A 17,706-nucleotide genomic window follows, 5' to 3' on the forward strand; every position below is an offset into this window, starting at 1 on the left:
CATGACAAGTAGGCCTGGGCTTATGAAACGACTCATTTATTAAGTTATTACACAACAGATTGTTAATAAAACAGGTGTAATCAGCAAAAAAATAAAAGTCCTCTTGATCCTCGTGTTCTAAGGTGGATGCAATCAAGGTAGTTTTAAAGCACATAAAGCATCGCTCAGACTTTGTCTTTGCATAGACTCCGCACACACACCACCACTCCTCTCTCCATTGACACACATGGGCCCTATCTTGCATCCGGCGCAATTGACTTTCTACACTGACGCATGTGTCGTTGATCCAGATCGTTCTTTTCCCTCCACCGCCACGCGCCTGTAAATTAGGGAATGATCTTGACACAGACATCGTGTACAAGCCCATAACTTTTAGGATTGATGAGTCTTTGATCGTGAGAAAACATTGTTTTACCGCGAGTGAGTGTTAAAAAGAATGAATGAATGTTGGCGCGCGTGTGTATGTGTAAAATAATTAATGAAAGCGGGCGCGCGTGCGTGCGTCCATCTGTTTAAACACACGCAAACTAAACACGTAACGCATGATACAGTCCATGGCAATGTATATTAACGGGGGGAGACATGCATATTAGGAACACAAGTCGATAACGATAATTCATACAATACTGGTAAGAAACTAAGTTTGTTAATGTATTGCGTATATATCATTAAATAGAACCACAATTTCCGCATATCATACGTGTGTTAAGTTTTCTTTGCCGAAATTTATTTGAGGACTCAGTGTTTCTGAAGTTGTGGAAGAAAACGCTATTCCATGTGTGAATTAGGCCATATTATTTGGCCATAAACTGAGCCATTTGAAGTTTGAAATTCATGTGGTCATGCATCCGTCTCATCGGAGACAGCAGACGCGCTGTCAAAATATCAACTCGTCAGATTCAAATGCGCTCATGGCTCTTAAAGGGGATGGGAGCTGGCGCTCTCATTGGTTTATTGCACGTTACGCCCAAACCACACCTACGGGTAATTAGGCTACTTCAGACCAACCCTTTTTAGATTTGCGCCGGGCGCAAGAGTCATTGATGCGCCGGTAAAATAGCAACATCGCCATAGAACCGCCGAAAAAGCCACTTGCTTGGCGCTTCTCACTTGCGTTTCAGACCGTTAAAATAGGGCCCATGGTGTCAGCTCAACACGCACACGTGAAGCACTTAATTGTCCATTTGCTGGAGGTCATCCAACCGTGATCCCTCTCTCCCCTCTTCTTCTAATGTTTAACTCTAGACCTACTTTAGGAAATGGAAGGTAAGAGGCATGACTAACTACGCTAATTGACACCATGTCGCTTTTGAAACACGGCAGGATTTTTTAAGTTAGCTTGTCACAAAAACATAGTTCCGGATGGTGCGGTTGCGTTTTCAGGAAGGTCACGGTGCTACGAACCTTCCGCCGCGGGGCGTCTCTTAAACCACCACACCGACATGCCAACAGTTTCTTTACTTTTCAAGTAATAACTCTTTCACTATATACACGCTGAATTGAAAAAGTTAAGATATGTATAAAATACACTGGGGTAATTTGTTCCTTCACCTTGGTCTGTAGGGTGAAGGATAGCAGGTAGGAGGATAAATGCTACCTTATAACTGGTGCACCACAAATTAACTGAATTGCAATCCCTCAAGTTCCCCCGATAAATCGTTATGCTTTCGCGTTAATTTGAATGTTGGTGTTTATTTACATAATCAACAGTGATGAGAATCCCCAGCAGGTGTCTACGTTTTTTTCTAACCAAAAGTATTTTTAGTATTTTTATAAATGGTTTCAGACAAGACGTTTTCGTGTAGCCATCTTCTGTGACCGTGTTACTACACTGGCTGCAATTCACTTCAACCCACGTTGCTGTGAATCCATACTGGTGCTTTCTGTGCTGACACTTATCACACTGTATGTTAGTATGGAGATGATTCTGGTCGATGCTTTTACCTGATTGGACAAACTCCTGATTGGATTCCTTTTAATCAAAGCATCACACACACAAATGCACACACACACACACACACACACAAGCTTGCACACACACGTGTGCACACACAAACACCCACACACACACACACACAAGCAAGTGCACCAATGCACAGACACACACACACACACACTTACACAAGCATCAGCACACGCGCGCACACACACACACACACACACACACACACACACACACACACACACACACACACACACACACACACACACACACACACACACACACACACACACAGTCTGTTAACACACATATTCTTCAAAGACTGGCTCATAGAGAGTAATTCTTAAAGATGATGAATGGGATAGAATTTAACTTTGATGTTCATTTGAGTGTGAAATCATAGTTAAAAGTTCTTCATTGTAAGCTTACACGCCCTTGATAAACAACCAATTGGAAACAAGTCTAATTGAAAACCAAGTCAGTCATTATTTAGATGAATTGTTGTTTTGAACGAGAAAGAAGAGATTGATTTTGGCATCTAAATACTGAACCTCTAATTTAATTGTTTCTATATAGACTTTCTATAAATTTAAAAGGATGTTGTATAAGAAAATTAGCTTTTGATTTCGCTTGAAGCAACAAACGCAACACAAAGAGAATACATTATAATACCTGCATTTCACAATGTGATTCCAAGAACAAACATTCAATTAATTTAGTCTGGCAAGTATGTAAAGCTACATATTTCATCTACAAGCATACAAGCAGTGAAACCATAGATAGAGACACATCTCCATCGGGGGAACACAGTGATAAAAAGCAGGATGGAGAAACATAGAAAATAACACTTCCCAGTGCGAGACACAGTTATTCAGCGTCCACTTTGATGCGTAGGTCCGCGAGGAAACTCCAGCCGCAGGAAGTGTTCTCTCGAGAGGAAAGAGTGTCATTTTATATCCAGAGAGGATAAAGTCTCTCATTAAAATAACTCCACTATGAGATATATAATTCATCGGTATATTTCCCCCGTCACCATAGAGCGGGCCGTCTCATTCCCCTCATGTCCGTGGGAGGGGGGGGGGGGGGGGGGGGGGATAAGTGCAGTGTCTTAGAAAGCAGGGGTGAACGGGTAGATAGAGGGGGTAGGAGGCTGCGATGCCGCCTGTCAAGTGGCGTACTTGAGTTTGGACGACTGCTGCGAGTTACAGGAGATGGTGGCGAGCGAGGAGAGGCCAGAGCCCATCGCCGCCGTGGCGTGGCTCTCCACGAACATGGGGTCCAGGCACGCCACCTTGGCCGCGAAGAAGGCGTGGATGCAGTGGAGCACGGCGAAGAGGTTTGAGAATTCCAGCTCCTGGGACGGACGGAGACGTGAACAGAGGGTAAGAGTCGCAACGAATGGTGGAACGAGGTCCCTGTCGGCGTCAGGACCGCCGCTCACCAGCCTCACTTGTTCAGAGTTCACCTATGCCGTGTTCCAATATCCATACTTCCATCAGTACACTTGAAACGAAGTACACTATCCGCACTCACTAAGTGCGCTAATTTTCAGTCAAAAATTGTTGTTCAAAATCGAATACTCCGTGGTGCACTGACCGGAAACTACCATCACGACTGCCGCCGCGGCTCCTCCCCCGCAATAAACATCCCGCTTTGAACAGTGAACTCGTAGCTAAGATGGCTGCCGTTGAGTACGAAAAGTGTACATCGCCACACACTTCGCGATTTGACCGTTTTGAGTACACCACCCGGGTCCTTTCAGTACACTTATTTTCGCCCGATCTGAATCGGAACGCCCTCCGTACTCAAACTTAGGCTAGTAAGTACGGATAGTATGGATATTGGAACAAGGCACTAGACTCTGCCTAGCCTCCCCCCTTAAAAATATTAATTAGCATTGTGTAGCGTCTCATCCTAGCTATCTTTGTTGTATACGGGGAATGGGTTAACCTCGCCATTGCTAGTGCTTGGAACTTGGTTCTATGGACATCCTTACTACCGACCGATATAATGTCGTTTTAATTTCTTCTGTCACAAGGTAATTATTTTAGGTCGCTTCAGACAAAAGCGTCTTCTAAATCCCCTCGATGTGAATGTAAAATGTAAAGGTTGGTCTGTAGAATCACATTGCTAAAAGCCCTAGATGTAAATGTCAAATATAAATGTCTGTCTGTAGAATTACACGACAACTTTGTTTCTGGTGTTTTACCTTGGCTTCGATAGCTTTCGAGTCTTGGTTTTGGAACAGGAACTTGATCTTGCTTTTGCCGTCGTCGGACGAGCCTTTGAGCTGGGAGAACTTGTACCTCCAGAGCACTGCCTGTAGGTGTGACAGAAGCAGACGCATTATGAGGATTGCATCTATCCAAATCTATTGAATCATCCTTATTCATCTGCTGCAATTAGCAAATGAATAGAACAATGAAAAAGGCCAAGTCATTCGTAGTCTGTCATTTACTGTTGGTGAATATACCAACAGCCGGATCCCTGAATTGCATATCTTTGGAACGTGGATGAGTAATATTTTATCATATCTAGGAGGTAGAACGGGTTGACTCGCTAGAAGTTCGGTCCCCGGCTCCTCCTAGTTGAGGGTCGAGGTGTCCCTGAGCAAGACGCCTCACCCTAACTGCTCGATGAGCTGGCTGGGCCTTGCATGGTAGTCTCCGCAGTCAGTGTGTGAATGTGCAATAAAAACCACCTGCTAAATGCCCTAAATGTGATCAATATAATGCGCTACAAGCAACCCAGGGTCCAGCTCTAGCTCAACTAGCAGCTCCACAGACGTGGTGAGGCTGTCCTTCTCTGTCGGCCGTGTAACCACCAGAGAGTAAACCGCTTCCTGTACGGCTGAGGGAAACGTTAGCTGCAGGAGAGACAGCAAACATTGAAATCTGGGAAAGGGGAAGAGGTTAAGGTCTTGTTGATGCTTTTTGCTTTTCTGAATCATAACTGAAATGTAACAACAGTTCTCAGTCAGAAGCAGGCCATTATCGGGCTTTAAACGCTTGAGCAAACGCACACACACACACACACACCATGGATGCGACGGTGCCACAGCAGTTATCCTAATGAATTGTGGGTGTATTTCTTGGACCGGGTTTGTGTCTGTAAACAAAAGGCTTGCAGCGTTTTTAACAGTCATTATTTATCCCATATGGATGTGCAATCCAAAAGTACAATATGCTGATGCTCTCTCTCTATCTCTCTCTCCTCATGAGTACACGGTACTGAGTACTGCTGGATAGTGTTCTCACCAGGACTAGGCTAAGCTCTTGGGAGAGGCCAGAATGAGGTTCAGGCACAAGTGACAGGTTGAAGCTGCGGGGAATCAACTGTCAAAACCCGATGTGCTTCCTAACTCATAATGCATACTCTGCAGTATAACGGAGCGTGACTAAGAGCGAAATAAAGAACACGTTATATAAACCCTGAGCCATCTCATGCAGGAATGGACGCTTGCCACAACCAAGCCAATCACCCTCCTCGGTGACCGTGTTTGGTCCGTTCTTAATTGGTTAGTTGACGTGAAACGTAGGATATCGGTCGACCCTCTGATCCAAACCTTAATTTCCACTTCAAGAATTACAACTACGATGAAGATATGCACAACGCAGAAAGTACAAGAACAGCTTAGGAATAAGATGAAATCCAACATTAGGGAGGGCGCCCGTGGACTGACCTTGGAGGCAGCGTCGAAGCAGACGAAGCCCATGCTGAAGTCCACGGTGAGGCCCATGAGGTGGCTCTCCATGATGCAGGCGTATGTTTTACACTGTCAGACAGCAGGGGAACAAGATGGAACAAGGAGCCCGGCGTTCCGTCGGCCATGTAGCTAGCATCGCTTCGCCGAACACGTCAAAAGCAGAAATCATTCCTTGATGTTTTATTTTCTCTCGCTACAACAACAACATCAACATGGTTGGAGAGAATTCCCCCGCATAGCAGAATGAAGCCACCTCTATTACTGCAGCACACACTACACACACACACACTCTACACAATACATATATACTGTACACACACACACACACACACACACACACTCACATGCACGCACAAACACACAGAAACAAACATACATAAACACAAACACACACACACACACACAGATACAAAGAAACACACGCATGCACACACAAAAACCCTTACACACGTGAATACACACAGACACACACACACACACACATACAAACAAACACAAAGACACACACAACCATACATACATACACACACACGCATACATACAGCCCAACCCCCCACACACACACACACACACACACACACACAACTCAGACCTGTATTCTCTCCACTTCCAGGAATGTGGCCATCTGAAAAGCCTTCTCCCAGGTGAGCAGTTCACACTCCAGCTCGACGCTGTAAAACAGGTCCTCTCCGCTCTCCGTCTGAATGCTGAAGCAGTGCTTCCTCTTGTCCAGAAGGTCGTTATCCTGGTAAAACAGAGCAGACGCCCGTACGCTGATCAGCTGCAGATGGGCACGGCCGTTTGGACACGCCGGGCAGAGAGGCAGAGAGGCAGCGATGCAACAGAGAAACTAAATGAGTTTCAGCTTCGGTTTTTTATAGGTCTCAGAAGCTTTGAGGGTAAGCCTGGCTGATGCTGTGAGACCTCTGGGTGAGAGGGGAATGTACGCCCAGCCAGACGTTAGCTGACTCTAGCTTGTGCTAGAGCTGTAATGAGAAAGTAACATGGCCGCTATGAGGCTAGTTTAGGTGAGCTGTAGCCCAATTGCGGGGAATGTAATTGGGTAAAAAAATCTTTTTTCTTTTTTTACAATCTCAAAGATCAAGAAAATGTTCAGAAATATCCACACTCCTCTCACAACCATTTCTGGTTTCTTGTCTCTCCAGAAGATCCAGTTTTGGTACATAAAGTTCTGTGTTTCTTTAAAGAAAGCTATAAATATTTCAAAGGGGGTCTGCGCTGCAGGGAAAGCGTACCTTTAAAACCTTGCACATGATTTCATACACAGTGAAGCTCTTCTCGGCTCGTGTCCAGTCCCATGTTGTAACCTGAAACAGGCCACATTAACATCAAACATTTACATCACGCATTGACATCACAGCTACACACAGCATCGCCACTAAAATATACATCAGCTTCATGGAAAGGCCATCTCAGGTGAGGCTCCCACCATCTAACATCATCTGAGTACAAATTCGACGGCCTTCAAGATGCATAAAATAAAGTATCAACATCGTGTCCGTATGGTATATTAGGAATGCACGTACGTCCCAGATGACTCGCACACCGTTTGCATGCTGATTTCTTGAAATGAATTACGGTCTAACATTTGGAACTAGCCACCTTGCCAAGTGTTCGCCAGAGGAAATACAAAATATATTGCTACATTCCAAATGGATGCAATGGAAACAATGTGGCTGTGAAAGTACACGGGTCATTCATTACCTGTTGTTTACAAAGTCTGATCACAAGCGCTGCTCAGCGCCCTAGTGTGAAGTCACATTGTTCAGTACGCAACACATTGGGTTTATGTAGAGGCTTTGAAAGGCTTTGCCTTTCAAAGTCGATTTTTTTTCAAACGCAAATGGCAGAGATTTCTTGGGTACATCTCGAGAATGAGCAGATAAGGTAGGCTTATACTTTGGATGCATTTGGTGAATGAGAAGAAAAGGCGGGCGTATTACTTCGGCATCCCTACTGTAAACCACCATCATTGGGACACAAACCCAGCCCGGAACCTTTTGGCAAAGAGTCTAACCCTTATCACTAACCCGTGCTGATGTAGGACTCATTATCTGCTTGGGAATCTATCGATCGTTCCTCTCTTCCTGAACTTGAATACCACTGGATGGTATTACCTCGGTATGGTGTTTGAGCTCACTTGATGGACGTATGAGCTAAACCCATGTTCCGTTCTCTGGACGCCAGGTGCAGACCATCTTTTCTAATTAGAATATTACAACCACGCCAGCGGCAACATCAGCCCAGAGAGAATCCCCCCATGAGCCAGGGTTGCTATTTTGGAGGGGTATGCCATCATTGAATTTAACTTTCCCTTACACGTTTGACTAGCTCTTCATCACAGCTTGCTCTCATTTGTATTTATTAACTAGTAAATACTTATTCTTTTGTTCGACAAGTCCCACATTGGAATGGATGAAAGGCAACACAAACAATTTCACTTGCTACTAGAGCCCGAGTAATACAAGTTGGGCAATTTCACCGGCCTATATCGGCCCCTTACAGATCATTTTCTGCGTATATATTTGCCGATGTAAAAACTTGAGGAATGGTGTCAATTTATAGATGTATTGACCTCTTCAAAAATCCTCTCCTCTGGTTGAACCTCAAACTGTATGTTCACACCAAAAGCTTTAAAAGATGCAAAATCGTTGAATAGCTCAAAACGCGACGCTGTCAAAAATATTTACAGCTCATATCGCTCTTGCGCGCTTGTTTACTGGGACCCACGCAGGTGAGAGACATCTACATTCCGATTGGCTGGCGGTTACAGCCGAAACGCTACGGGCTCATTTGCATAGAGTTTAGCTGTTTTCAACTCTCATTTACAGCTTTACAGCTTTATAACTATCGCTCAAGCGTTTTATCGCTAGGGTTAGGGTCTAATAGAAAGTGAATGGGCGTATCGCTCAAAACGCTTTATAGCTCTTGGTGTGAACATACAGTAAGAGCTTTAACTGGGCACATCCACGTGAACATTTACAGTTTAGCATCGTTTCTGTCGGTTCTGTGTGAAGGTTACTAGCTCCTCCCCTTACAGCTCATTGGTTCCGTTAGCTCACGGTAATGTGAATTGCTGAAGGGTGAGCAGCAGCCAATCCCAAGGAGCAGCTGCACTCCGAGGACATCACGATATTTATATTGAATAAATGCCGATGCATAATGAATATCGGCCGATAAATCGATATCGGCCGTTAAATCATAATCTGACATATTTTCCTCCATAATACCGGTATCTGCATCGGCCTGTTCTTCATGTTCACCATAAATCCACAATACAAAGAAAACACCATTTGTACTGGCAGGCTCACATCTTTCACTACTTGTTTGATTTTTGTTTTTCCATTAACACCATGTTAACGCCTCATAGGCAACGTGAGATCAACACATATTACAAACAGTCTTTGAAACTCTTAAAGTGTTGTTTTCTGAGGTGAGTCTTTGACAACGGGGACATAAGGACGGATCTCACCGGAGGAGCAGAGAACTTGAAGAGCGAGGATCCCCTCAAGGCTAGGAACTTAGGCGTGTACATTCGATCCTGAACCGAGTCCAGCTCCTTCTCATCCACCCAGCCCATGTAGACGATCTACCAGACAGAGGGGGTTCGTGTACATAAAGAGGGTTTAAGAACAATAGGGAGATGGTTTGATGTACATTTCAGGTAGAGGGTTTAGGAAAAATAATGAGATGCTCTTCATGTGCATTCAGATAGAGGGTTTAAAAAACAGCAATGATATGGTCTTAATGTAAATTTCATATAGACGGTTTAAAAACAATAATGAGATGGTCTTCATGTGCATTCAGATAGAGGGTTTAAAAAACAGCAATGATATGGCCTTAATGTAAATTTCATATAGAGGGTTTAAAAACAATTATGAGATGGTCTTCATGTACATTCAGATAGAGGGCTTAAAAAACAGCAATGATATGGCCTTAATGTAAATTCATATCGAGAGTTTAAAAACAATAAGGAGATGTTGTCAATGTTCAAATCATATAGAGGGTTTGCAAACAATGAGATGTTGTTAATTTACATTTTATATAGAGGGTTCAAAAACAATAATGAGTTTGTGTAGATGTACATTTCATAAAGACAGTTTGAAATCAATAAGAAGATGGTGTTCATGTACATTTCATAAAGAGGGTTAAAAACAATAAGGAGGTGGTCTCCATCTACATTTCATATAGAGGGATTAATATCAATAAGGAGATTCTGTTAATGTTCATTTCATATAGAGGGTTTAAAATCAATAATGAGATTGTTGTTAATGTACATTTCATATCGAGGGTTTAAAATCAATAATGAGATGTGGTTAATGTCCATTCATATAGAAGGATTAAGAACAATAAGGAGATAATGTTAATGTAGAGATATCATATAGAGGGTATGAGGACATGATGTATTTGTAGACTTTGTAGACAACAATGTAGAAAACTCGTAGGATTTGTCCATGCATAAAAAACTTTTGAATGAATATATAATATGTTTCCAATACACGGACAGGTTGTAAATTCACTTAAAAAATGAGACCTTCCCCGAAGCTTTCTGTTGTGAAGAACAGCCTGTGGTGAGATTTCTATTACATTTTAAGTGGGCCAGTTTTGCCAAGCCAAAGCAAGGAAGTAACTTGATGCATTTATAATGGGAAAAATAATGCTTCTACTTTCCCAACTTTTAAATTGTAATATCCATTTATCAATATGATTAAGATTGGTTTATGGTAACAGTCTCAACCCAGAGGGCTCAAACTCCATTGTGAGTTGGATGTAGTTCACTTACTGACCAAAGGGGGCCGTAATAAGAAGGAAATCAGATTTGTACATACTTTCAATGGGAGTGCAAAGAATAAGGGGATTATGTGAGTGTATATTTTATATAGAGGATTTCAAAACCAAGAGGGGATGTTAAGGATTAGTCTCTCAATACAATTTTTGATTTCCATTTTAAAGTGTTATGGCAGACAAGCTCAAATCTGTGTTTCTTTTTCGTTCGCTTCATATTTGTTTTTGACCAATCAGGGGACTGGAAGCAATGGTCTGTAACCGTGTAATTGGCTTTCAGCAACGACCACAAACTCGGCCAGCTCTCCTAATCAGTAAAAAAGTGTCTGTAAAAGTTTCAAATCAACACCGGAAATGCATTTAATTAAAATCCCCTTTTGAGAAGCTTTTATCTTCTTGTGCTAAACTGTTTCTCTTTGGTAAGCATTGTAAAAATTGTGTCAAAAAAAAACAAATGACTTATACACGTGTAAATTAAGTAGTTAAACAAAAATCACAAACAAATCATGCCCATTTAAACACGCTTGGACGTCGTGAAGATTGTAGGCCAAATGACAGCGCAGCAACGACAACATAGGCACAGGACTGGCATCTGTGTGCTCGCTCACGGTAGTCACAGAAGTGACAGGAAGTCCACATCTGGGTGGGACAAGACACACCGTGTACTAACTCATCAGCGCTGTCGGCTCAGGCCGGAATCAGCCAGAAGCACAGATTGAAGACGGAGTCAGAGTGACGTGAGGATGCGCTCCCGAACATGTTTCCACGCATCCAAGCGACTTCCCTGACGCGCCAGCCTTCACTGCCATCTGAGGCAGATTGCATCTCAGGCAATGTGTCCCCTCGTTCACCCCCCCCCCCCCCGGATGTGTTTTGACGTTTCGATGTCATGCCCTGAGTGAAAGATTCCCGGGTTTCGATGCGCTTGCCGGTAATGTTGTTTAATTGCTCTAGATGAGATGTTGCAAGATGTTTTCTCTCTGCGTTTCCTCGTAGGAGCAATGTGTGTCAGGAGGAGGGGAGGGAGACCGGGAAGACTGTTCAAATATTGATCAAATACATCGTTGTACACACGCGCCCTCAATGAAGGGAGACACTGGCGGTGGGCTGTGTGCTGAGGGCACACTGGCTGTCTGGTAATGGTTTCTAACAGATTTCTCAGTGGGCGGTCTCCTCGTCATGATGCAAAACCACCCTCTCACATCGCAACAGAAGACAACAACACACCGGGACACCACTGTAAGAAAGCACTGCACTGTTATGCGGATTGAGAGACAGCCAACAATCATGATTCAATAAACGAAAGGAACCCGAAAAACTCACCTGTTGGTTGACGGGGAAATTGCGGTTAGTCTTCTTCACCTGTTAGACGAAACCAGCACATATAAGCGTCAATATGAGACAAGTGTTAGCATAGACATGTAAGACGTGCATTCTTTCTTTCTTCCCTCTGCCGCAAGCGATGTAGGAAAGCCTTAACTGGCACCGTGTTTAAACGTATTCAAATCTCCTCATTCGTCAGGATCCGTCGGACTGGGAGCCGGAGGAGGGACGGGCTCCGCAGGTATTGTGTGACGGCCAGTGTTGATCAAAGTGTTAGCATTCCTTGGCGCCGCTCGCGCTCGCGGCTCCGGCTAACAACCGCTTTATTCATCGAGTCTATGCAAAATCCCAAAATGAATTAGGGAGATAGTCCCTTCTCAAAAGTACCCCAAAACAAAAAAAAGAGAGATCCATTCTCCCTCCGTCCTAATAAAGGCAGGGGGACCAGCGGGAGAGCAGTCACGCATTAAATTAAACCGTGCGGCCCGGATCACAGGTATCAAGACACTCTTAATCCACGCCATACTATCAATATAACACTTCCTCATAGGGGCGCATAGGACGGGGAATAAAGGACCATGGCGACGGGCCGCAGTAGCTCAGGAGGTAGGACGGGTTGACTGGTATTCGGAAGGTTGCTAGTTCGATCCCCCGGCTCCTCCTAGCCGAGTATCGAGGTGTCCCTGAGCAGAGACGCCTCACCGCGATCGCTCCTGACCGGCTGGCTGTCGCCCTGCGTGGGTTGACTCCGCCGTCGGTGTGTGAACGTGTGAAGGAACGGTTGTAACTAGCGTTGGAGAAAGACGTCTACAAAATCCCCCTCACTGTAAACGTTCCCTCAGCTCCTGTTTCTTCTACGGAAGTGATAAACAAGAGCAGCAGGAGCTCCTGAATGAGGTAGCATTGATCTGCTGGAGCTTGGCGGAGCAATGTTCCATCACGAGGGGGTTTTGTGGGAGCAGTTAAGGGAGAAAGAAAGAAGGAAACGATAGTGTTACCATGGTCAACACTAGTGAGGGAAGAAGGCCGACCACCATTATTAAAGGTCAGGGCGTGTCTGGAGTATAGGACCTCCATTAAGGGTTATTATGGATCGGCAAAAGTAGAAATATATATATAAGAAGAAGAAGAAGAAAAATAGCATCGGTCAGTTTTTTTGTATGTATTTCTATTAACCGAACAAAAGAGCATATGGTATGGGGCGCCATGGAAACGGAATGACCTTCTCATGTTGATGTTGTTTTGTAAAATGAATGGGCTGCGCTATGCTTAGGGTGGTTTTGTTCGGTCCTCACTTAGCCTTGTCCTCACCGAGTCTTTTTTTTCAATTAGCGCTCTCCCCCCGTCGTTAGAGATCCTCTCCTCTCATCCCCCCCCCCCCCCCCCCCCCCACTAGTCCAACGTTATAATTACACCTCGCTGTGTCTGGGTCCGCCACTGCCCGACAGCCGCGCTCCGCCCACTGGGTGGTCACCCGAGGCATCTGGCCATTACCCAGCGCCCTGGTCCTCGTGTTCAGTGGGAGGTTTTTTTTTTTCTCCCTCTAAAGTAATTGAATAAACGAGGCGCGTTAGCGTTGGCTGTGAGCGACGTTAACCGGGCCAAATAATACCAGGGGGAGAGACAGTGGCGCCGTGGAGTTTGAAACCGTAAAGCGAACTTCTTTTATTTTATATTTGGCCGCGTATAACGCTCATTTTTAAAAGGTATCGCTCTGCTCAATGAGATGTACGACCTGATTCAATTTGAATAAAAGCTGCTTTTATCCTCTTAAAAAGTACAACCGCTATCCAAGATGGTCATCAAACTAGGCTGGAGCGTTGCAAAGAGTCAGGAATAATTGCTATCTCATCATGAGGTACTTTCCCCAAGCGTGCTGACTCCTGTTATTGTTATCAGTGCATAATGCATTATGATAAAGGAACACTATAAGTTCATGCTTTAGACTGAGGCAGTGCAGTACAGTATAGCACACGGCCCCAGCTTATCGTGACCCCAGGGCTGAAAACAAAGCATTAATATGCATCAGACTAATCAAACTCTGCCACATTTTGCATTAACGGTAGCTCTGAATGTAAACAAAGTCTAGAATAAATGCGTGCATGTATGCGTCGAGATCCGGCCTCCACTCACATTGTGCTTGGTGAGGTTGGAGATACTGTTGGCGAGGGCTTGGAGCCAGTCCACGCCGTCCTCGGTGGTAGGACACTGAATGACCCCGCTGCAGACCCCGTCCACCGCTATCACTTGAAAGGCATTTTTCCTAAGATAAAAGCACATTAAAAGAAAATGAGCTCGCATTTAGAATGGGACCAGTTGAAGACGAAGCAATCCTTTGAGCAATGATGTCTGAACAGACATGCCTTGCTGGAACCAGAGATAAACCAGCTCCCCCCCTTTGGTTTATATTGAAGGAAACTTCAACACCCTTCTGTTAATAATACTTAAAGCAACTTTGGTTTTATTAAAACTTATAATTAGGGACAGGAAATTGGCAAGGAACAGCAGGGGGGGGGCAACTTATTTCTGTTTGTGCTCCTACAGTTTTCTCATTATTATTTATTTTAAATCATGGCAAAGTATCAAATAATATATTCGATGAGTATCTAAAGAGGCAATCTCAAAGCTCTCTGTTTCTTTCTCTTTGGCAGCACAGCCTTGGTGAAAATGTAACTGTAGACTGCTACACTTACAAGTGTGAGTAGAAGAGAGAGTAGAAGAGTGAGTAGAAGAGTGAGCAGAAGAGTGGTTAGAAGAGTGAGTCGTCGAGTGAGTAAAAGAGTGAGTCTGTGTGGACTAGCCCAGTCTCCCCCTCTCTGGTGGAACCAGAACGGCTGGCTGACAGGAAACTCCTATCAGCCAGTTCAATTCACTACGGTCATAATACTGCAGACACAAGGGGGACACATCAGAGGGCCATGGGATCGATTAACATTGCGTCACCTCGTTCAGTGATGGATTGTGACTAAACAAAAAAAAAATCTCTAGATCTTCTAGAGTGCCACTTTAACATGACAGGATTTATGTAAAAAACATTAGTGTGGTACAAGGTCTCTTTTCTTATTTGATCCGAGCGGCTGTGAGTGCGGCCATTATAAACAGCACGTATATCTATTGAATTCATTCATCACGATAGGTTTAATAAAAGATTATATGATCGACTACGTGTGTCTCTGGCCCTCACCTTTCACACTGTACCGCCAAGCTACCCTCGTTCTGCAGAAATGGGACATTCATATAAATCAGGAGTCTTAAATAGAGCGAGCAGGAGTCAAGGTTGGGTTTGAGCCTCAGCCCAACCTTGTCCACTCCAAACCTCTTCTTCTTCTGTGGATAACAACCCTACCGTTACCCCCTGGGGAAAACCAAATCCACTGTTGCTACCCTGCTGCTAGCCACCACTGCTAACAACTACCGCTAGCCTAGTCGCCAACAGGGCTGTTCGAAGCACAGTGTGCGAGCTGCATCGGTTTATTTGTTGTATCTATTATGGTGAGCACTTCTTGAGAGAAACAGTTTAGTCGTTTTTTTTTTTTATATCCGATGTCCATTGCAGCGACAACGTGAGCAGTTGAAACCTTTTTGCCTCTGCCGGACTTTTCAGCTGCTCGTTCTGCGTTTTTATGAATCATGTCCTGGTTGATGCGGCGTGACGTCTGATGAATGCATCTTATTTGTGTAAATTAACTATTTTATTGACATGCATTTTAAAGGGATTAGGAGCTCACAAAGCAGGCTCCCGCCCCCTCTCTGTGCAGACTCTCTGGTCCTGCCATTGAGGAAGCCGTTAATATGCTCCCAATAACATCTCACTGACGGCTCGCCATTCAATTCTGTTCCGATTTCAGAGTCAACCGGGCAATAAAAGTGTTGCTCAAGCAAAGAATCCCGATGCGCAAACAAATCGATTTCCCCCTCCACCCCAATAATGTATATTTATATGTTACACCCACAGATCAAAGACCCTGAATGATCGTGTTGACTGTTATATATTATATTCTCTACATATTCTCAAGACTCACTTGTTCAGAGTTCACCTAGACTCTGCATAGCCTTCCCCCTTATCCCCCCCCAGCCTTCTTACGCTCTTATTGTATGTTGTACTCCTTGCACTTAGCATCGTGCAACATCTTGTCCTAGCTATTTTTGTTGTATATGAAGGATTGGTTTACCTTGCTATTGTTAGGGCTGGGCACTTGTTTTTATGAACATCCTTACTGTACCGACAGCGACATGTTTTGGCGGACTCCCCACCAAACTCATCAACAGACTGCAGATCATTCAGAACTCAGCCGCCCGGATCATCACCCGCACCAAATCATCTGACCACATCACCCCTGTCCTCATTCAACTTCACTGGCTCCCAGTACACTACCGTATCCAATACAAAACCCTACTCCTCACCTACAAAGCTCTCCACAACCTAGCCCCCAGTTATCTCTGCGACCTCCTCCAAGAATACACTCCCTCCCGCTCCCTCCGCTCAACCTCTGCTGGACTACTATGTATCCCCACATCACGACTCACTACAATGGGTGCCCGGTCATTCAGCTGTTCAGCACCCAGGCTCTGGAACTCCCTCCCCCCACACATAAAACAGTCAGACACCATTACAACCTTCAAGTCACAACTCAAAACTCACCTGTTCAAACTCGCACACAACGTCTAACTGATCACTGTTTTGATTGTTTTGTTTTTTTGTTTTGTTTTGTTTTGTCTTGTTTTTGTTTTATTTATTTCTTATTGCTTATGTTTATTTATTTATTTATTTTATTTATTTTTTTCCACAATGTCTTGTTTTTTAAAAAATGTATGATGACTATATGCTCTGTAAGGTGACCTTGGGTGTCTTGAAAGGCGCCTCTAAATGAAATGTATTATTATTATTATTATTATGTTGTTGTTTCTCTTTCTTCTGACAAATGTACTTTGTTGTAAGTTGCTTTGGGTAAAAGCGTCTGCTAATGGCCCTCTATGTAAACGTAAATATGAATATATTCTCAATGACAAAACACCATCCACGTTCCTCCAGCATTTCTCAAACATAATTTCCCAGTCCAACCAGAACCCTCCTATTTTAGAGGACATCGCCCGCCCGATGCTGCGGTCGCCACGGTGACAAGGGGGCTCTCACCTGCAGACGTCGGAGCCCGGGAGGTGGTGCGACAGACGGGAGTGGAGCAGCGGGATGAGACGGAGGTCCACCCACCTCTTCTCCCATCGGAGCCCCGGAGACGTTGGCCAGGAGGAGCACGACAGAGTGTCCTATTGGGGGAAGAGGAGGAGGAGGGGGTGGGGGGGGGGGGAGGGAGAGAGGGGGAGGAGAGGGAGGAGGAGGTTTGGGGGGAGAGGAGGGCCGAGGTGGGAGGGAGAGGAGGTGGATGGGGAGAGGGGGAGGGGGAGGGTGGAGGGGGAGGATGGGGGGTCGGAGGAGGTGGATGGAGGAGGAGAAGGGGGAGGGGGGAGGAGGAGAGAAGAGGATGGGGAGGAAGAGGAGGAGGAGGGAAGAGGAGGAAGGAGGAGTGGGAGAGAATGAGGGGAGGAAGAGGAGGAAGAATAGGAGGGGGAGGGTTTGGGGGGGTCCTCATTAGTGAAATTCCTGCCACCTGTGTTAATTGCTGCTGACTGATTATTCACACCTGTGTTGTTGTCATTTGACTTCACCCGGTTTCTACCCCTTGTGTTTCTTTATTATCGGAAACACGATTTTAATTGGTTTCAGTCAGTTGACTTCAATCCCTCGCGGGACCTGACAGAAAGGTTCTGGGTTCAAACCCAAACGTCCCAATGTGTCTAAACCCCCTAAACCCCTGCCTGCTTCTTGACGACTTAATATGACTCCATGAAGACTTCTCCTTAAAGACTAAATAATTCACCGTAATAGCTTTGAACCAAAAGTGTCAAAGTTGCTCAACGGTAAATAACAGTT

At 44.7% G+C, this 17,706-nt stretch overlaps 1 protein-coding gene across 1 annotated transcript in view; it reads right to left on the reverse strand.

Moving 5' to 3' along the window:
- Positions 1 to 20: 20 nt before the first annotated feature.
- sntg1 (syntrophin, gamma 1) overlaps positions 21 to 17,706 on the reverse strand; it is a 23,375-nt gene continuing 5,689 nt past the window's right edge. Inside the window, exons 7-15 of the mRNA XM_060058357.1 lie at positions 16,912 to 17,042; positions 13,911 to 14,040; positions 11,778 to 11,816; positions 9,142 to 9,258; positions 6,905 to 6,976; positions 6,241 to 6,393; positions 5,625 to 5,717; positions 4,152 to 4,262; positions 21 to 3,296 (exon numbers count right to left, since the gene is read on the reverse strand). Of these exons, the coding sequence (XP_059914340.1) occupies positions 3,108 to 3,296; positions 4,152 to 4,262; positions 5,625 to 5,717; positions 6,241 to 6,393; positions 6,905 to 6,976; positions 9,142 to 9,258; positions 11,778 to 11,816; positions 13,911 to 14,040; positions 16,912 to 17,042 (1,035 nt within the window). The 3' untranslated portion in view covers positions 21 to 3,107. The remainder of the gene's footprint in view (positions 3,297 to 4,151; positions 4,263 to 5,624; positions 5,718 to 6,240; positions 6,394 to 6,904; positions 6,977 to 9,141; positions 9,259 to 11,777; positions 11,817 to 13,910; positions 14,041 to 16,911; positions 17,043 to 17,706) is intronic.

This window comes from Gadus macrocephalus, chromosome 8 (assembly GCF_031168955.1).
Source record: "Gadus macrocephalus chromosome 8, ASM3116895v1".
NCBI classification, from domain to species: Eukaryota; Metazoa; Chordata; class Actinopteri; order Gadiformes; family Gadidae; genus Gadus; species Gadus macrocephalus.